Source organism: Trematomus bernacchii, unplaced genomic scaffold (assembly GCF_902827165.1).
Source record: "Trematomus bernacchii unplaced genomic scaffold, fTreBer1.1, whole genome shotgun sequence".
In the NCBI taxonomy this organism is placed as follows: Eukaryota; Metazoa; Chordata; class Actinopteri; order Perciformes; family Nototheniidae; genus Trematomus; species Trematomus bernacchii.
In genome coordinates, this window is record NW_022988007.1 from 3,512,999 (window position 1) to 3,535,240 (window position 22,242).

At 42.9% G+C, this 22,242-nt stretch overlaps 1 protein-coding gene across 5 annotated transcripts in view; it reads right to left on the minus strand.

Annotated features, from left to right (window-relative positions):
* Positions 1–1,009: 1,009 nt before the first annotated feature.
* LOC117472157 (HMG box transcription factor BBX) overlaps positions 1,010–22,242 on the minus strand; it is a 35,018-nt gene continuing 13,785 nt past the window's right edge. For all 5 annotated transcript variants that reach the window (XM_034117301.1, XM_034117299.1, XM_034117298.1 and 2 more), the window contains 6 exons: positions 21,497–21,629; positions 19,924–20,075; positions 19,621–19,710; positions 19,091–19,285; positions 7,485–7,677; positions 1,010–5,067 (listed from right to left, as the gene is read on the minus strand). In XM_034117301.1, coding sequence (XP_033973192.1) covers positions 4,989–5,067; positions 7,485–7,677; positions 19,091–19,285; positions 19,621–19,710; positions 19,924–20,075; positions 21,497–21,629 — 842 coding nt within the window. In that variant the 3' untranslated portion in view covers positions 1,010–4,988. The remainder of the gene's footprint in view (positions 5,068–7,484; positions 7,678–19,090; positions 19,286–19,620; positions 19,711–19,923; positions 20,076–21,496; positions 21,630–22,242) is intronic.

The following is a 22,242-nucleotide window of genomic DNA, read 5'->3' on the forward strand; positions in this document are numbered from 1 at the left end:
CTTTTGCCGAGCCAATGGAGAGTTTCATCACCAGCACGGGGTAAAACCCACCAATGAGCGCTCAGCTCGAGATACCAGCAAGTCGTTTCCCATCAAGCATTTCGCTTCCGCAGCCCGTGGAGAGAAACTGCGCCGCCTCGCCGCGCCTCGCTCTCAAGTCTGCGGGCGTCTTTGTCCCGCGAGATTTCAACGTCTCATGTCGGCGAGCCTCCAGAGCAAGTCGGACAAAATGACTAACCATCATGCAACGCACTAGCAAGACGTTGATCGCAATTGCGCAGGTCTGCGTAGGTCTCGCTTGTCTCAAACAAGCCTAGTGGCTCTGCAGCAGCTTTACTCGCGATTGAGAAACACCCTGCGTTTCAGGTCGGTTAAATGGAATCCTTGCGTCCCTCACTTGCGTCGTTTCCCTGCGTTTAGTCCCTCCCACCAGGGAAGCATGGAGAGACGCAAGGAAACCACGAGAAGCAGGGAAATGAGTTTTAAGAGCAATGGGACGTCCTTTCCTCCGGAGCGTCACGTGAAGCGACGTCCGTTTGTGATGACACCGCACAGCTGATGTCTGACAGCAGCTCTGTCCCCGTTGTTTTCACAAACACCCCCGCCTCTGTTAGTACACATTTACTGACATATACATTTGTATCATCTGTTGTAGACCCAAATAAATAAAATAAAATAAGAACTCATTCTCAAAAAAGATAAACGCCATTCTTAAAATGTATTAAACGAAAAAAGCGATCATGAAAATGTTTCCAATAAATGAATAAAATCATTTTTGACTACTTTGTTGTTCAGATATATCACATATTTGTAACTAAATGATGCATTAATTGAAACAAATCTATATCTACATATCTATTATGTTCTACCATTCAAGGCCTCAATGTACACTACAACAAAACCCTGTGAGGAATGAATGACCCGTGTCCATGTTTAAGTTGAGGTGCACATCGTTACTCATTGAGACTAACAATGTTTTTTCTTTTAACAAAGCAGCATTAACAACCAATATTTTCACACAGATGCAACAGAGGTCATTTTAATAGGTGTTCAACAAGTAATAGTTGTGTCAGCAGAAAGTGTAAAAGGAATAATAGTTGCATCAGCAAACAGTGTAATGACATAGGAGTTGTGGGGAGGGGAGGGGAGGGGAGGGGAGGGGGGGATCCCTCACTAAGCTTGGGTTCCAGTAAGGCAAGGCTGCATTTAACCACTGGGCTGTAACAATTAAGAAGAAACAACTCATCGGTGATGATGATTACCAGTAGCATAAATTAGATCAAGCACATGTTGTACAAATCAGTGGAAAGAGACTTACAAAGATCTGGCAAAACCTCTTCAACTCTAAAAACAAAGGATAAAAGGAAGCCATGATCTACATTCCAGTAAATGGTTGATCATCTTATACATGTTTAGGTATAAATAGATGCATATTCAGTTGTATATTTCATTGTTTTTTATTCAACTAAACCTATAAAAAGGAACAGAAATAAATAAGTTGAAACTCAAGCATTCAATAGTTCTATGTGATTGCAGGAGCGTCCTTGTTTAATAAACTGTCCTGATCAAGCTTTCACTTTACTGCAAAGGAAAAGGAAGTAGCAAAGCAGGGAAAGCTTTTGTCCCACCACTCTTAAAGAATAATTCGGTTGTCAGTCTCATCGATGCTCACATGGTACAGTAAGTCCTTTGGACTTAAACACCTCCATACATTTCCAATGAGTTCGCAGCACAGCAGCTATCCTGTCATGAGAACTGTTAGTTGTGGAACTATGCACCTAAGGAACAGTATACCATTATAGCATACATACAGTACAATCAAGACTGAATTAGAAAAATACAGGTACAAAATGATTACATTCAAGTAGACAGTACTAGCACAAAAGGGTATTGTAGTCATTTAGGTAACTAATATAGGAATATCAACTTTATCGAAGCATTTTTCTGGATAGAAAAAGTGAGGGGATGGGAAATGACAGTATTATGGCTCCTTATTGATGTATGGATTTGTTATTGACTGGACTTTCGCATATAGTTAAAATGCATAATTTACATAGAGTGAGTAAGAATTACTTTTTTTCTTCAAAGACCATGATCGTTTTGGTTTGGGTCCTAAGGTGCAAGTACTGTGTATTAAAAGAGGCATTGAGCAGTGCCCTTTTGTTGCACTTCGTTCCGACTCTGGGCTCCACACCACCAAAGTCCCATTAGATACACAGGATGAATTGTGCTGATATTGTTACCTGAAGATTTACACACATAGGAAATGCAGCACAACTGCTATGACAGCTTTCTTAATTAAGACAGGATTTCCATTGAATTGACATTTCCCTTTTCTTTGGCAAATGTTAATAAACTCACTTGCTATAAGCAAATATATCTCTTTCTTGGGGGAAGACAATTTCTTTGTCTTTGCAAAGAATTACACTGATGTCCATCAGTGGAAGAACTATACAGTTTACTGCTTGGATGCAATCATCCTTAATGTAACTTTTTTCTCATATCTGAAAAAATAGATATACCATTTCATTAGTAAGATTATCGTAAAGCAAAAAGTGATTCCCTTCAGCTTAACTGGAACATATTTGCAGTTAGTTTGTTAGGTTATTAGGAACAAATTTAGTGAGGAATTGTAGATTTGTTGCATGTACTGTACTATTTGCACGCAAGGGCCTACAGAACGTTATTACCAACAACTATTAGTAACAATGTGTTGATATAGCAAACATGCTCTATTTCAAGTTCTCGAAATCCCATTCATTTCTTTTTTGTTTGCCTGTCATTAAGATTCTGACAGTACCTTGAACACAACCTTAAACCATATCCAAGAAATGGTGATGCAGTCAAATACACACCTCCAGAGGAGAAAAGACAACTCATTGTCTGGAGAGCGTGCATTTGATCTCAGTGCCTGTTTGCTTAGCAGGTAAGCATAGATGCATTCATAGTCTATGAACTTGATCTTTTTGACAACATTCTTAATCCAGTAAACTTTACCTCAGAGGAAAAAGCACAAAGAGAACCTAGTTAAAAGAGCATTAGAAACACTTCAACAGAAGAACAATTAAATAGAAAACAAAGCGCTATAAAAGTCATAAATGTGGATCTAAAATGTGATAGATTAAGTATTGATCTACGCAGAGGAACAAAAGGCTGGGGTTCAGAAGCTGAGGAGTATTGCTGGGCAGTTACCCTCTGTGTGGCAGCAACCCTTGGGAAGACAACGCCCCTGCAGAGGTACTGCATTCATCCTCATCCTCGTCACTACTACAGCTGATTAACTGTAAACCAAAGTATGTCCAAGACAGAGGCGTGGAAATGGAATGATTTTGACTAAACACTAACAAAACAAAGCCAAAAATAAACACACAAGTTGCATCTCAATATAAATACTTCTAAAAATCAAAACATTGATTATATTGGACCTCTGAGTAGACCATTACTTGGCAAAGCAATCTCAAAAGGCTGATAGGACAGAGAAAGAGGAAACTGTTATCAAATGCCTTGTCTCCATTAGCTCTTTAAGAAACATAGCATGGTCTGATTTTTACTATCTTTTTTTCCACAAAGAATCATAAAACAAATAACATTTCATCTCTGTATTGTGTTTTTTCCAAATAGCTCATTATATGAGACATGTAGTATAAAACAATTGCATGAAACAAATATTCCAACAAACTAGCAAACTGGTGAAGTTTTATGATGGGGTTTGTGGCTGGCTTTAGCCATGCCTGAGGACACAGAAGACACTACCAAGAGCTAAGAACACTGCAACTGGTGGAGACAAGGCATGTGTAACCCTTTCAAGAGCAACCCAAACTTCAGCTACAACTCAATACACACATGAATTAACCTTTCTAATTGCTACGCAAACTGCAATAAGATCTATCGATAAAACTGCTTTTCACTATTCAATAAAAAAAAAAAAGATATATTCAAAGAAAAATGTTTTCACTGACTTCAGGACTGTAATGGCATTGAGCAGAAAGCTGGTTCTAGGTCTGGGTGGGAGGGTCGAGGTGGGAGGGTTAAGGCTATATTTGGATCACTTTCACACACCCCCCCTATCACAAAAAGAAGTTTTGAAGCTGAGCTACTGTCTCAGAAGCCTGAAAGGGACACTGCGAACCTACGACTACAGGATAAGCAGGACAAACAAACACCCTCAGCTATAGTCAGCTCTAGTTCAGAAGCAAAGGTAAGAACAGGTTTACTCTTACACATTCAGTCTAACATGATTAATCATAGCTACCACATACTGTTTTACAGTAGCATCATATCTTACATACAAATACTCAACCATGATTTCTTTGTAGTTTGAATACACCAGATAAGTGTACCACAGGAAAACACTAAGCAAGTAGTTGGTAATAAAAGTCGATCCACCATGATCATTTACCCTGGTTACAGTCATTTTGGGTTGAAGCTGGAAGGAATGGGAGGGATAAGAACTGTTCAAATACAGAGGTATTCTACCAGAGGTGGAGGGAACTCTTCAGTAGGCATGTGTGTGAGGTAAAAAGGTGACAGAAAGCTGTGTTTGTCTATAAAAGGAATGCAGTGTTGGGTTTTTTGCCCTACCTAATAAAATGCAATTGTTTAAAATCGCAATACTTGACCTTAAAAAGAGCCTCTATTGGACAAAACGGTATACAATAAACCCATGACAACCATCTCTATAAGGGAAGCCATGCAATGGGGGACAGCTTGGTTCCTCCACAGGGCCAAACAGAGTATCTAAGGGGGTTGGAGAAGTTCAGAAAGGCACCCTCCCTCAAGCCAAAGGAAGGCATTTGGGGAAAACACTGAGATAGCGAGGAACAGGGAGTAGGAGAGCGCTTTTTACCCACTAAAACCCAAGCTCAAGCAAATTCAACACAAGGGTAAGGTGGAGTTTGTCCAAAGCTTCCCTCATTAAGTCTCCCTGCAGTGTAGGGTTACCACCACTGCCAGAGCCATGTTGTGGCTTCTCCTCACAGCAGAACGCTTCACTGGTCGGCGCAGGAGATGAGGACTGGAGTCTGGCTAAGCTCTTTCTTCTGGTTCTCAGCCAAGCCTCTCTGGCCTCTGAAAAGGTCAAAAAAGGAGACTGAAGACTTTGTGCATCGGGAAAATATACAAGGCTTTACTTAAAAGTGCTTTACCAACTGAGTTAAAGTGCAGTGTCTCAATTGTGATGGGTGCTACTATAGGAGAACAACAGATGATCAGGATTGGCTTTTTTTTTACTTTTGCGTATTTTTACTCCAAACCTCACATTAAGATCAGACTGCACATGACTGGTGAGTCAGTATGAATACATCTGTGTCTGCGACAACTTCTCTTTAATCACACAACAAATATGTTCTTATGAGTAGTTTCCTGCATCTGGTCTAATGTAAAGGATGACATGGGACATGACATCAGGAGCAAAGGCATTTAGTTAGATAATAACATTCACCTACAGGTGAAGACAATCCACAAAATCATGTCCTAAACAGGAAAACGAACTATCAGCAAAATATTGTCACTAAGTATTTCTACAGCCTAGAACATCTTCTTTTGGTTGACATTATCATGTATGGGCTCACAGGGAGCGATGCGATAAAAGCACACTATTGACTAGGGATGTAACGATACCAAAAACTCACGGTACGATAATATCGCGATAAAAAGTCCACGGTACGATATTTATCGCGATATTGAAAAATAAAGAAGAAAAACAATTGTGACATTTTTTTTTGCCTTTTTTTTTTTTACTTCAATCTTTTTTTCTTTATTGAATAATAAATCTGATTTGTATTTTAGTAGTATTTTAAAGTGTCAACAATATAATAATCAGACCCTGCAATAAAACAAATCAAGTTTCACTTTAATTTTTCAAGTAACTCAACTCAAACTCACTAACTCACTCACTCAGCATCATCAGACAGGTTTTTAAGAATATGAGCATGCCCACATTTCCAGGTAAAAGCTGGGATGTTCGGGCGTTTACAATATCCCCTGCTGTGGAAAAAACTCTCTTGCTTGGTACTGATGTTGCTGGGACAGAGAGATATGCTTTGTCCATGGGTGACAGCAGTGGGTAAAACTGTGCATTGTCTCTCTTGGCTTATTGACAGGGCGAGATATACATATACTGTTGGTACTTGTCAATGTCTCTAGGTATGTAAATGTAGCCCTGTAAATACGATGTCCTTTTGTGTTATCTGTTGTTTTATGTTCATGTTGTAACCTAATTGCTGCCATGTTGGACAGGTCTCTCTTGAAAAAGAGATCGATGATCTCAATGGGATAGTGTTGTCACGATACCAACATTTTGGTTTCGATACAGATACTAAGTCAAGAATTGCGATTCCGATTCTTTTTCGATACTTTTCTTTTATTATTTTCATGATCAATAAAATTGTAGTTTATCTGTTAAGTGTTTTCTTACAACATGGTCTCTTCTTTATACTTGAGTTTATGTGATTTCTTTGATGGTTAACTTTATATTTTATTAACATGTTAACATGTTAATTATTTATATTACTGTACTATTGTACAGTAATATAAATAATTATTGACAAAATGTACATTGCAGATGTTAGCCACATTGGTAAGTTAGCTAAAAAGATAGCCATATTAGACAGTTATCATTGCCATTAATTGCCTCGTCAAACTACGAAAACGTTCGTTTGTCACAAAATCAATTACACTTGTTTGACTTAGATTTGAGGGCATGGGCTCGAGCATGATGTAATTATGTTATCTATCACATTCGCTAACCTGTCTGTCTTTAAATTCTTTAAACAGCTCTGGATGCCGGTCGGCGAGGTGCTTAGCCAAGTTTGATGTGTTGGCTCCCTTGGTTTGCAGGGATCTAAAACATTTCTTACAGACAGGCCTCGTGGTGTCCGTAGGCTTGCCCTCACTGTCAGAGATATAGCTCAAATACTTCCAAATTTCGCTTCTGGCGTCTTTTTTGTCAACAAGCCGAGGCGCAGTGGCAGTTGCACTCCCACTTGCAGCCATGCTTCTCGTTTTCTCACATACTCTGGCAGCTAGTGCGTGCACGAGAGAGGGGAGGCACTTAGAGCGTGCTTGAGAGAGGGGAGGGACTGCAGGCACGGCTGCAGAGCGCTGAACACACACGGCTCTTACTAAAACAGCGCTTTCTCACCGGAGTACTTTTCCCCATCATTCTTAAAGTACAGATACTAATGAAACGGAGGAATCGTAACGTTTTGAACGGCAGGGTATCGCGGTACCTTTCAAGTATCGGTACACCGTGCAACACTACAATGGGACCACCTGGTTAAATAAAGGTTTAAAAAAAAAAAAATGTGTTTTTTATAATTTTTTTTTTTTTTAAATTGCGGTAGATTTTGTCAGTCTCACGACGGTATTGAGACATTTATTTACCGCGATATTCGATATATCGTTACATCCCTACTATTGACTAATGACTCCAGGATATGTTAGAACATTCCACAGTGAGAAAAAGAAGTCCAAACGGTATCTACCTGTGAACATTTTCCATGGCTGCTACCTCAGCAAGGGCTGCCAGGCTGAAGAAAGCAGGCAGCTCTGGTGCTGCAGCGCTCCTCTCCGCCTCCTGTGCTCTGGGATTACTGTAGCAACCCTTGTCATTGCATAACATCTGTTGGGGTAATGGCTTCTTATCCTCTTCCTGGTTCTGGTCCCACATTTTGTCCTCTGTAAAAACACACACAAAGAACACAATTGTAAGGAAAACCTTTGAAAATTCCAATTATTTATTTTTCTGCATTAACAGACATCATTTGATGAGAAAATACACTAGTGTCTGCCATGCTTGTCAAAATACGTCTGTAAAGTAACTAGTTATTTTACTCATTCATCGAGTGGTTACTTTCCACTGTATCAGCTTTCAGAGTGACTTAGAGAGTTCTTTCAATTACATCCCATCCAAACATAAAGAAAAGACAAACTAAAACATGTCCTAAGTATGATATCACAAATATTCATTACTAATAGGGATGCTCCGATCGCCAATTTTGGGGCCGATCGCCGATCGCCAGAATCAGTATCGGCCGATACCGATCGCCGATCCGATCGAGTGGGCGGGGCCTAAATGGAAGATTTAAACATCACTTTAAATCTTCCATTTAAAGTGATGTTTAAAACTCAGTTCATGGGGCTCATTCACTGGAGCTTCCACAAACAACAATCAACTTAATTATTACATTCAAATGATGTACATTATTCAACTTTACATTCACTTTGGATAATACCACGGGAGAAATTAGCGAGCGCTCTCTTTTCCTCTCTCCCTCCCCCCCCCCCCCCTCTCCTGACAGCCTGTCAGTATCTCATGCAGCTCACTGATCCAGTAATGAGCGACCCGACAGTGAAGAATAAACATATGTATAACTAGTTTAGCTTGTTCCAGAGGTAGATAAAATAGCTAAGTGTGTTAGGTCTAACTCTTGTGTGTTGCTCCGCTCACCGGTCCGTCACAGCGGGCGGAGCTGCAGGATTTCTGCTTCACACACACGTTGCATACCGCTATTTTACTGTCTTTTTCGGACACCTTAAAATAATGCCAGACCGGTGAAGCCATTTTGGCGAGCTTGTTTTGCCGCGTACAGAGAAAAGTGTCATGTATTTTACATTATTTGATCGGCTCTCGCGATCGGCATGTTTAGAGAGCACCGATCGATCGGTAGAGAGTGAGTATCGGCCGATCTCGATCGGTGACCGATCGATCGGAGCATCCCTAATTACTAAGGTTTCAATAATAAGGAAACAATTTTATCAAACCTGTGGCTTTATTTAGCAGATTGTGTCTCTAGCTAGTAAGCTCTCCTTTATATATTCTGTTCTTAAAATACAGCCCATAAAGGGTTGATTAGTTCAAGAAAAAAAGAGTAATGACAATCAACAACATTTTGCAATCCAAACCTCAAGACTTCTCACAATAATAATCCTAAACAAGCTAATAATAATAAATAAATAAAAAAAGTAAAGTAACATGCAGGGTTCTTACACCTTTTCCAAAGTCAAATTCAAGCACTTTTCAAGCATTTTCAAGGTGCATTTTCAAGCTTTTCAAGCATCTTACAGCTGTTGTAAATTACATATTTATATACACATACTTATACTCAAATGATTATTTCCCTACCTCACATTAAATCAGATGTTCTTTATGCTATAAACAACCAAATGTGTGTTTCATAATAGCATTCTACATGAGGATGAAAAATTAAAAATGTTAGAAAAGAAAACTAAGTTTAATATTTCAAAATGAGTGACCCATCTGTACGTAGACTGGGCATCCCATATAACCTGGCTGAGCCAATATAAAACAATCAGCCAAATAACTTTTCAATATATTATTGATTACTATTTTTGAGGTACTTTTAGGTTGGCAGTAAACACAAGTCAGAGGTAAATGGTGTACTTTGACTCCACTACATGTATTTAATACCTTTAGTTACTTTACAGATGTGGATGAATGATGTGAAATATAATCAAGTGTTAAATCAGACTTTAGTTCCACCTGGAGTAAATTCACAAGCTACTCTGTAGTATACAAAGTCATTCAAACTAGCTGCACCTTTACCAGCTTTGAGAACACTTTAATGATCAATTATTATAAAACGTATCATATACAATTATTAGTAGTATCTGGCGAATGTGCTCGGGGATGCCCATGTGGCCGCAGCACATATGTCCTCCAGGGGCACACCTCTCAAGGTCGCCCATGACATGGAGACACTCCTGGTAAAGTGGCACTTTACTCTGGGTGGCAAGGGACGGTCATTCGCCTTGTATGCCTGGGCAATGACGTCCACGATCCAGTGGGACAAGCGCTGTTTTGAGAGCGCACAGCCCCTTCTAGGACCACCGTAACACAGAAAGAGCTGTTCAGACTGACGTATGCCTGCGGTAGTCTGGACATAAGCTCTAAGGGCCCGCACCGGGCATAGGAGTCTTGACCTCTCTTCCCCCTCTCCTGATGGGGGGTCAAACCGTGCCAGCTGGATAGGCCGATTAAAATGAGAGCGTGCCAGCACCTTAGGGAGGAACACTGTATTCGGCCATAAGGTGACACCTGAGCCATCTGAGTTCCACCTCAGACACGAGCTGTTCACGGACAAGGCCTGAAGCTCGCTTACACGCTTTGCTGAGGTGATGGCAAGAAGGAAAGCAGTCTTAGCTGAGAGCCACCTCAGTTCTGCCTGTGACAAGGGTTCAAAGGGAGGCGAGCATAGGGCATCCAGCACCAAGGGCAACCAAGTCCTGGCTGGCCAGAAGGGGGCCACCAGAAGAAGCCTGTGGCCCTGATGAAGCACTCTGAGGAGTGTTGGTAGGATCAGAGGAAGGGGTGGATAGGCATAGAGAAGACACCCTGGCCAGCTGTCAGCTTGCCCAAGAGGCGGAGAAAAATAATATATGCCAGAGACCTGCCCCTTTTGAAGAGGGGAAGAAGCTGGAGGATGTCGTCCAGGCGCTGAGCAGATGGACAGGCCCGCATAGTGATTGTGTCCAGAGCCACAGCAATGAAGGTTAGGCTCTGAGAGGGGTTCAGACAACTCTTCTCCATGTTCACCTTGAGGCCTAGCCGGGCGACATGAGAGAGAAGGAGAGCCGTGTCCTGGGTCGTCTGCAACCGGGATGGTGCACAGATCAACCAGTCGTCTAAGTATGGCAGAATCTTCATACCCTGAGACTGCAGGGGCGAGAGGGCCGCCGCGACACACCTGGTGAACACCCTTGGGGAGAGGGAGAGTCCAAATGGGAGCACCCTGAACTGGAAATGACGGCCTCTGAAGGCAAAGCGAAGAAACTGCCTGTGATGAGGCACAATAGGCACATGAAAATAAGCGTCCTTCAAGTCGACGGACGTGAACCATTCCCCCCTGGCAACGGTACGAAGAACGTCCGCTGTGCTCAGCATATGGAAAGGTAAAATCTTTAGGAACTTGTTGAGTCTCCTCAGATTGAAGATTGGGCAAAGTCCACCGCCTTTCTTCCTTACCAGGAAGTGGTTTGAGTAGAAGCCCCCGGGCTGTGAGATGGGGTCCACAGGCTCGATTGCACCCTTGGCAAGGAGGACTGACAGCTCCTGGTTTAGGGCGATTTATTTTGCCAGGTCGCTTATGGTGGTCATTTTGACCCGGCTGAAGACTGGGGGCCGGCGTCGGAACTGAAGCTTGTACCCTTGGGTTAAGGTGGAAACCACCCAGGGGTCTGAAGCTTGAACTACCCAGTAGTTGAGCTGCTGCTGGGAGAAATAACTGACAGCCGGCCCCAGACCCTCAGTACCTTGCCCCCCGGCCTCTGGAGGCTCTGGGGGGGCGACGGTTAGGCACCGGATGCCGAGGCTGCCTTGGGGGCGAGTTTACAGGACCGCGCTGGTAGTGGGCCGGCCCCCTCGTGGGACGCTGAGGCCCATGGTGGGCACCGGGGTGAGCCGGTTGATGGGAGGCAGAACCTCTAGGCCATGGGTCGGCAACAGGCCATTGTTGGCCCGCCAGCAATAATATTTGGCCCGTAATTTTGAGAATAAAAAATAAAAAAATATTTTGAGATTTCTTTTTGTTTTCTTTACAACATCGGACCGAAAGTCGCACATATAGGCTATAATGTCCGAATAGAGAATCTACCTACACCTGAAGAATGCTTATTGTACTTTTATCCATGTCGAGAATGAATGACATACAGCACGTGCATTGACGCTGATAGTGGATCAATAGGTGGACAGCGCGTGGTGCTGAAATCGCCAACATTCGGTGTGTGGTTTGAAAAAAATAACACCAGCTCACTAAATCATTCAAACGTAATGTTTACTTATATGTGAACAGTAACAAAGTTCAGTCAAAACATTGACAACAAAATTGGAGAAACCGCTTGATCATGGAGGGCGAGGAGTGGTGGTGCATATGCTCCTGAAACGACAGAGCAAACACGCTACATTAGGGATAATAATTACAATATTATTAGGCTATTAAATACAATTACGACAGGCTTGGTACTCACTTAATGTGAAAACTGACATGTCCCATCGGTCGCTATTTTTTGGAAATCTGGTGATATGGACGTCACTTTAATCCGCAGGCAGTTCTCAAGGTTTTTATGCGTCAATCGATTCCTCTCGTGCGTCTTTATCGCATTCATTGAAGAAAAGGACGACTCTCATGTATAGGTGGAAGGGAACATTGTGAGCACATAAATGTGAGTCTCTTGATCGTGCTATACTCCTCTGAGCTTGCCACCCAAAATGCACTGACAGACTCCGCACTTCTGAGCGCATCGCTGACCAGGGAGCTTGTTTGAAAATCAATTAGCTCCATTTCTAATGCAGCCTCGTCTAAGGAGGGGATCATTTGTTTCGCCTGGGAGGTGAAGTCTCCACTTGGTCGGACTGTGAGAGGATCGCGTACAAAGGCAATGATGTCTTTTGGGATGGAGTAGTCGTGAAGTTGACCCGCAGCTGCTTGATGAAGTCCACCATAAGCTCTGTCACTTGTCCCAGTGCCTGTGATTTTAGTGTACTGAAATGGAGGAGCCTGCCAGTGGATATGTCGGACTCGAACAACTCCAGCTTCCTCGTGAAGGATTCAAGCTTTTCAACCATGTCCACTATGGTTTTGCCTCTCCCCTGTAGCTGCAGGTTAAGCTGGTTTAGGTGGCCAAATATATCCGCTAAAAATGCTACATTGGACATGAACTTTTCGTCTCCCAGAAGGGCAAGGTGGTCAGCTGCTGCCCTAATCTTGCTCAATCTAAGAAACGCCTTGATCTCATCCAGTAGTGCACAGAAGCGGTCGAACGCTTTCCCTTTGCTCAACCAGCGCACTTCATTGTGAAGCAGCAGGTCATCGTGGGTGGCCTCTTCTGACTCAGCCACAAGTTGTCGGAAAAGCCGATGCTGGGTGCTTGATGTACCCCTGACAAAATTAATGACACGCATCACTTTGTCCATAACTTCCTTTAGCTCACCACTGAGTTTGGCGCAAAGGACGATGGATGAGACAGTGCAGTCCATGCATTTGGGGGGCGTGCTCCTTCAACCTGCTTACCAGACCTCTGTGCTTTCCCACCATAGCAGGAGCCCCGTCTGTCACGATTAGGTTAACCCTCTCAAATGACAATGAATGCAGCCTAAACAACTCTTCCAGTTTCGTAAATATAACGTCCCCAGTGGTGTGCCCTTCTAATGGAATAAGAGACAGCAGCTCTTCCCTGAACTCCTTTCCATCAAAAATATCTAACATAGACGCACAACTGGGCTACATCTGTACTGTCAGTGCTCTCGTCAATGGCTAAGGAAAAGTAATTGGCTTGACTGAGACCCTTGATGATTACCCCCTGCACAGCGTCCGACAGTGCTTCTATGCGGCGTATAGCGGACCTCGCAGAGAGGGACACCTGTTTCACTGACGCAATGACACCATCCATGGACTTGTCGGTGGCCAGTTCCTCCAAAGCGGTCACCATCACCTCCTTGAAAACCTCTGCGTCAGTGAATGGCCGGTTGTGCTTTGCGAGCACCCACGACGCCTTTAGGGACGCAGTTGTCACTTTCTGTTGGGCTGTGAGGCCTCGCACCAGGATCCTGCTGCTGTGCGCATAACCTGCTGTCAGTGCTTCAATCTTGCGTTTTCGTGCCTCTGTCTTGGGTGGAAAGGCCACTTTGAAGGTGTCATGCTTCGTCTCGTGGTGCCGCTTAATATTGTATTCTTTGCAAGCAGCCACAACTTCATTGCAGATAAGACACAACGGCTTTGCATTGATGAAACCAGGTAGGATGAACGCATAGTTCACTGTCCAGTCCTCTTTAGACCTTTGGAGAGTGACATTACTGCTTTGGATTACTGGTCTGGGGGAAGCTTGCGAGTGTGTGTGTGTGTATGTGTGTTTGTGTATTTTTGCGTTTGTGTGTATTGTGTTTGTTTCCCGGGGAAAACACTCACGAGAAAAACCGGCTGTTGTTATGCCTGCTGTGACGTTAAATTACTCCGTTCTCCGCTTGTAATTATGCCGTTACAAGCTTCAAAGTTGTATTTATCATCTGAATTTGCCGAAACAAGTTTTATATTCTGAAAGCCAATACTTTGTTTATTTGAAATCAGATGAATCAATCTGTAACGGACCCTGCCGTGTTATCTATGATTACTATACGCTTACATTCATAATATCAGCCGGAGGGAGGGGAAGCGGCGCTGCGGAAGAGCAGAGTGGCGAGTGAGAGGTGTCATCTTCCCTTTAGAAGCTTCAAAAATGTATTTATCGTGTGATTTTGGAAATAAAAGTTTCATATTCTGAAAGCCAAGACTTTGTTTAGTTAAAATCAAACAAAACACCCGAACCCCGAAAAACTATTTTTTTACGCAAATCCACGTTTATTTTGAAATGAGCCGTTGCGACTTCCGACTGATTTCGATAGAGCGGGTCACATATGGCAAATGTGTGGTTGTGGGGAACCAGGTCAAACTATTAAATACATTGAGTTTGAGTAAAATACTTGGTTACTGATTAATTTAGGTTATAATATATTAAATAAATTGCAAAGCAAAACATGCTGTAATCTATTTATTTTGCATTTTTTAAAGGTTTTCAACCTGAAAGAATCCTAATGTGTCCATGAAAAGTTGAAATAAAGAAAAGGAAAAAGGATTCCAGTTGTCCATGCGTCCTCTGTTGCCCCTCAAGCCTCTCAAATGTGGGCAAACACTCAAATAAATGCCAAAAACCCAGAGAACTTGACAATACTTATCAGAATAAAAGTATGTTAAATAACACTGCTACCTAGTTAATAACTCACTCAGTGGAGGCTCGTCCATTGAAGAAAGGGAGGACCATCCTCCCTAACATTTCAGAGAAGAATAAACTTTGAAGAGAACAATAAATACACCTCAATTTAAAAGAGAAGTCTGTTAAAATACAGATAATAGCCCTGACTTTTAACATGGGACTGAAATGGGGCTAGAGACGACGAGCCTCCCTTTGGGCGGGTCTATCCAGAGGCTCTGGATTGGGCACCTATATCATCAGTGAACCAATCAGCGGATCTGACTGCGCATCAGAGTGTTGATGGGGAGGGTTATCAGCGATATCAGAGTTTTTTCTGAACCGGGGAACAGGGGCACTGCGCCCTCTTACCAAAATCAATTCTTTGAATTAGGCTTCGATTATGTTCTGGCCCGCCATCTTGTGGCTCAGCAAAAAATTGGCCCACGGCCAAACTTACTTGCCTACCCCTGCTCTCGGCCTACCGGGGGGGGGGGGGGGGCATGTCTCTGCGAAGAGCTGAGAGCTCCCCCGGGTCCACTGGGACAGCACGGAGAGTCCTCCTACATGTCTCTGATAAGGGTGACTGTGCCAGCCAAACCTGGCGACGAGTCTGGACGAGAGTGGACATCAGGCGCCCAAGCTCTCTAGACATCAGAGCGAACGCTTGTAATGAGGAGTCACTGAGGCTGGCAGAGGAAGCGCTGAGAGCATCCTGCTGCAGGGAAGCTGAGAGGGCGAGCATGAGGTGAGAGAGGGAATTGCCTATACGGCCCATGCGCGCCGCTGTATCGTAAGCCTTAGTGAGCAAGTCATCAGTGACCCGACATTGGGGTCGAGGGCACCTGGCCTCTGACCTCAGAGCTTCGTCAGGGGAAACTATGAGGGAAGCAATGGTAGGCTCAACAGCCGGCATGTGGTCAAGGCCGAATCTTGCCGCATCCTGCATGGCTGCCAGGGCTCGGCCATCGGACGTAAGAAGGGAAAGAGCCTTAGTGTCCCTCCAGCATGCATGTAACTCCCTCAGATACTCACAAGAGGGAGGAATGGTAAAGGTGGCGGGTGCCAGAGTGCGCCTGAAGAACGCACTGGCAGGCGCTGTTTCTGGCTGCCGTACATCCAGCTGCTGGCGAGCCAGTGCCATGCGAATGACGGCACCCATGGAGCCGTCATCTGCCCCCTCCGAGGATCCATGAGCTGAGGTACAGGAGCCAGGCCCAGAAGCATGGGATGGGCTCTCCTCGTCATACTCATTAAAATGAGTGGCTGAAGCTGCCACATCGTCATCTGGAACCAGCTCAGCCACGGGTGGATTGGGTGCAGCGGCGTGCTCTGTACGGGCACCAGAATGGAGAGCCAGGAGGAGTGACTTCATCTGGGCTAGCTCAGTAGTGAGCAGGTCCACCCTGGAGGACAGCCTATCAGGCTTAGTCCTCTTCTTGGGCGGGGCACCCGCAGCCTCTGCGGCCCAACACCAAGGATGGGTAGGTTGGGCTGGAGTCGACTGTGCAGGGGGAAGGCCACCCTCAGCCAGTAGTTCTACCTCGGCTAGTCTAGTAGGCCTGTCGCGATAATCGCTAAATTGACTTATCATACGATAAATAAAAATGGACTCGATAACTTTTCTGAGCTCGATAAATTTCCATTTACATAAGGATGTGACCAGCATTTTAGCTAGGAGCGCTGTGGCTGCCAGGAGCGCTGTGGCTGCAGGCCACGCGCGCTGTGAGGGGCGGGGCTGACACACAACCAGGTCAGGACACTCCGCGTGCACGTGCAGCAGCGTAGCAGCCAAATTAATAATATAGCGACAAGCGGGAGACAACGTGTGACTTACTCGCGGGGAATTTAAAGTGAAATGGAATTGGTTACAAAACCTAACTACACATCTCGATTCTCCGGGGTGGCAGTATTTTGGATTCAAGCTAAATCAACGAGGCGAACCTACGGACTTGAATGAGCCGGGCGGTGTGTCGCATTTGTTTAAAAAAGGTAGCGACAAAAGCAGCTAATACCACGCATTTTAAACTACACCTAAAACACAACAACCCCATTCCGTTTTCCCAGCTGGGAGCAAACACGGCAGCTGGAGATGGAGAGCCCCCACCTTCCCGACAGTTTACAATCAAAGATGCATTTGCCCGACAATGCAAACATGTCTACTTGAGCAGAGGCCTGTACTACGAAGCTGGTTCAACTTAACCTGGATATGTTTGAGTTAGCCGGTTGGCCCAATCCAAAACATACGCGCTCTCGCTAAACTGTACTACGACGCTGGTTATCAAGTGGATTGCTCAAGCCAGCCGTGTCCTATCTAGTTAGGTGCGCGTTCACATGAAAGGGGTGGTATTTGGAGCATTCGACCAATCTCAAACACGGAGAAGCGTACTGACAGCGCAGCGTCATACTTCCTGAATGAAAAGTGAACTTTAATATTAGTCAAATATGAAGAAGTTAAACTTTAAACATCCATGACTTAAACACTTTATCCAGGATAAAAGCCACATAGCTGCACCTGCAAGGTGAATACAGCTGGTAAAAGAAAAAGTGTTTGAATGCGTACATTAACAGGTTTATGAAATCACTGCCCCGTCCAAGACACGAGTGGATCTGACTTTAATTACATTTGACTCGAGTGTTTCGTCAACTTAATGTGTTGCTTAAAATAATACTTCTGCATACAGTATGTGACACTGTGAGTGTTGCACGGCCAGATACGGCTCAAGAAGCTGACTCAGATAAGGAAATATATGATACATTATGATGTGATATGATATGAATGATAATGGGACACATCTACGTCTGCACTCACAGTGCCGCGGACTGTACTTAATGTTACTTTGATCCGGTTACTTATGTCGTGGCAGATATTTAAGTAAGCTTTCTTAACGCTAATGTTATAATAGTCAGATTGCTCTGAAGATGGGAGGGGATATTCTATTAATTTTCACGTTCACACAGTCAGTTGATTTTGGCCGGTCGTCTTTCCTGCAACGGCAGTTTAAACTGTATTTCCTTTCTCCTCCTGTCATATGAATTGATCGCTTTAAACTCCGCACACGGAGCTCTGATTGGTCAGCAGGCGGTGCTTTCACTGAGTTGATCTCTTAGCCTGCCACCTAACCTGCTCCGGAGCAGGTTTGCCGCTCAGCATAAGTTACCATGGAAATCTAGCTTGCTAAAAAGAGAACCAGCGTCGTAGGACCGGAAAGCCCGAGATTTCCCTGAATTTAGCCGGCTAAGCGAAAATCCAGCTTCGTAGTACAGGCCTCAGGTCTCCCTTGAAAAAGAGATCAATGATCTCAAGGGATACACCTGGATAAATAAAGGCTTGAAATGAAATGAAATGAAATGAATGTTGGTGTTCCTTGCTCGAAAACTTTGAAAAACAGATTTGGATATGGCCTGTTGAGGCATCTGGGTCTTTGGACAGTGGACTGTACACTTGACTGTTGTTTTAAGGAGTTTTTTTTTGCTTGTGAGACAATGTGTGCTCATATTTATTTATAGATTTATTTACTTATATATATATATATATATATATAGATCGATAGATAGAGAGAGCTCTGTTTTCCAGCCTGAGTCTATTTAATTTATTGTTTTGGTTGTGTGTGATTTAATTAATTTATTATAATTGAATTAATTTGTTTTATTTATTATATATCATTTATATATTTTAATATTATTTCACATTTCATTTGCAATGTTGAATGTTCAATAAAAAGTTATGTTTGAAAGGATGTACTTGAATTATTATTATATATTGTCAGTGGTCTAAAATGGTCTTACAACAGTGCCGACAATATTATCGTTTATCGCAATCATTTCCAGGAAAATGTATCGTCCAACAAAATTAATTATCGTGACAGGCCTACTAACAGCTCTTACCGCACGAGGCATGATGGCATTCAATAATCCAAAAAGATCCCATTGGTTTCTACCGCAGCTTCTGTACAGCCATGTGCCATCCAACAGTTCCAGAAATGAGTCCTCTTTATCAAACTTGTTATCCCCATTCTCTCCTGACCTAATGTAGTGGCTATTTTTACAATGGTCCATGTTTCTAGGCCATTGAGTCTGCGAGGTGTCTCAGTTCTTACCTGTTGCTTGAGACAAGTGAAAAACATTTCTGACATGCTTGCAGTCTAAACAGGAGGTAAAACATTGTGGTTTGTATTCCTATAAGACAGTAGTGACCATGCACCTTTAAAGTTTAATTGTGTTTAATTGTGTTTTCATGATGTTTCAAAGCACTAACATGCTTTTTTAAAATACAGTGGTAATCAAACCTTGGACTCTTTAGACACGAGACAGACCCTATAATCCAACACTGATCAATGTCATCACTCACCCTCAGCAGGAGACACACTGCCATCAGCTGTGCGCACCAAGTGTGTGATCTTGGTCTTTCTTGCCTTCCTCTTCTGGCTACCAACAAGCATCTCCATACTATTGGCACCCTGGACATCCGGGCACATTATGGCAATGGGGGCACATGATTTGGCTTTTGCAGCTGAATCCAGCATGGTGGAATCACTCAGTGCCCCTGTGGTGGAGAAAAGGTCAGAGGACAATTCAATGATTTGACCTCTGCACATATTGTATGAAGAGTGCGAGTTGAATCATGTGAGTGTATAACATGAATTACACAGTTGTTACAGCCTTATTTACTGCAAATTAAGGACTTTTTTGGGCTGTAAAAGGTACATTCTGAATATGTAAGTCGTTTTTCTCACCAAAGGATATTTTAAAGCAGTAATGAAGACATTTTTTAATTTTTTTATAAATGTAAGAATAAGCAACTGCAAGAGGAATCGGCAATATACCTATAAAACAAATATTCCTACGTCATTATGCTCAAACATTAACATTCTAGTTCACCTTTGTCCACTGCACCTGGTTTCTCCTTTTTGAGTTTTTGCTTCCTAACAATCTTGTGGAATGAAGTCTTTTTCTGAGATGGAGATGATCCTGATACGACAACAAACAGATAAGAAAAAAAGAGCATGGCAATGTTATGTTATTTAATGTAGTTGAAATGTTTTTGCTTGAACAAGGGGAAAACGTGCTCGGAACACCACCGGTGTGACAAACATGATTCTAAAAACAGGTGCTGAGTGGGACATGGATGAGATGAAAGCGTATTAAACAACATTCATTGTTTTTGTTTATTGTTGTTTTTACCTTTCCCGGCTTTAGAGACTTCCTCTTGGACGCTGGGGCTGTCAGTCTTCTTCTTCTTTACGACAGTAGTCCCCTTCTTATCAAATGTCATTGGGCTATACTGTGGCAGGCTGTTAAACTTCCTTTCAAACTCCTCCTCCAGTTTCCCCAGGCTGACAAGCAAAGTTTAGAGTTCACACAACTGAGCATTCAATCAATAGCCTTGCCTAACAATGATAACAAAGCAGTATCTTGGTCCTGCAGGGCAAACAGACAGAGGATCAAACACCTTCCTCCTCAGTTACACGCACTCTGGAGAATTCATTCAGAATGTGTGTAGCATAGTTTGCGTATCAACGGTACATGTTTTCTTCATGCAACGTTTAGGTTAAGTATAATATATTACCTGAAGAAATTATGAATTAACTTTAGAAAAAGAATCAAGACAGTAGAAGCAGAAAGGCTGATTTGGACAGGACAGAATATTATGGGTGCATTTGGTAAATTGCAGGAGCTAATATTGTATACAGAGATCCTGTGCAGGAAAACCATTCATCACCAGCGGTCTTGATCCATTTTTTATTAAATATTATTATCGCTAAACAATATTTTATGGTAATTAGGTTGTTTACACAAACTACTCAATGGGCCATTTCTGAATGCCTGTTATCCTTTTACACTAAGAAATGGCAAGGAAACTGTTAAATACATGTTTAATATAAACATGAAGAAATCCCCTGCAACATGACATTATTAGTGTTTCTTTTCTCTTAGTGTGCGTTTCTTCATTTCTTTTTTTCCTTCATCACATTAGTTGCCTGGATGTCGTTGTTAATAATCAGTTTTTAATTTGGTCAGCAATATATTTGTTCTCAGTAAGACTCTGATACTGTTAAAATGCAAAGTGTCATCAACTGGTGGGACTTATATTACTGGAGGCGCAGTAGGTTGTTAGAGATTTAATAATAATTGAAAGCATACAGACATGCAGGTGACAGACAGGATTAGATCACTGACCTGTACATATCACAAAGATGTACAGGACGTTTGAACCTGGCTGTGATTCACAATTGTGACCATGGGCCATTTTAACTTTACAGTACTCAGGCGATTTTGCTTTAGAAATTGGAAAACAAGCAACTAGTCTGTTGTTACTGCATTCTGTTAGCTGGCTGGTTGACCCAGAGGTGGAGACTTAAGCTGATCCAGGAGCTGCTGTATGGATTTACTCTGGGTCGCACTCAGAGACAAACTTCTCAATGAGTTCTGTGATCTTGGAGTCACCATTTTTTCACATTTCTATAATAGAGGTTGTGACTACCACGTTATTAAGACCCATAGTGCACAAAGAGCCACAACCACAAGTACCAGACCAGGGAATGTATTTTTAAAATCTTAAAAGAAAAACCCTGTATGAACATTGCTTCATTGCACGAGCTAAATACACGAGAAGTGTGAGCAGCTTCTGTAATTACTGACTGGTGTAGATTTACAAAAAGAAAAAAAGAGAAAAAGATTCTCAGCACATGTTGAAACGCTTGTAATATATGCTACAACGAAAGGTACAACAGTTATAAAAGGAGACGTCACTCACCCCTGAGAACTCTCATCCTTGGACTTGGACTTTTTCAGCTTTTTGGGATTATTAGGTCCCGTCTGAGAAACTGACCAGCTGTCATCACTCCAGTTGGCATCATGATCAGAAGCACGTAAAGCACCGCGCTTACCTGAGGATGCATGAACAAACAACAGTTCAGACAAACAGAAATAGATCAAGTAGAGCTTGAAAGGATCATTCATGCTTTCATATCATCCCGGCTGGATTATTGTAACTCCATTTTCACGTGTCTCAGCAAGTCATCCCTGAACCGTCTCCAAATGGTCCAGAATGCTGCTGCAAGACTGTTAACCAGGTCCAGCAGGATGACTCACATTATACCCATTTTAAGATCTTTATATTTGCTCCCCATCCGGTTAAGAATTCATTTTAAGGTTCTTGTTATTTCTTATAAAGCCCTGCATGGACAAGCACCTGAGTACTTGCGTGACCTTCTCCATCCCTACATCACCAGTATGTCCCCCAGGTCTTCAGACCCGTGCCTACTGGCTGTCCCACGGCCTCGTTTAAAACTAAAGCTGACTGTGCCTTTCAAGTGGTGGCTCCAACACTATGGAACTCCCTCCATACAGACATTTGGTCTGCAGTCTCTGTAGAAGCTTTTAAAAAACAACTGAAGACCCATCTTTTTACATTGGCCTCTGTGTCTCCTTGAGATGTGTGTGTGATGTGTGTGAAGTTAGGTTATTTTGTTTGTTCCTTTTGGGACTCTTTGTTGCCTG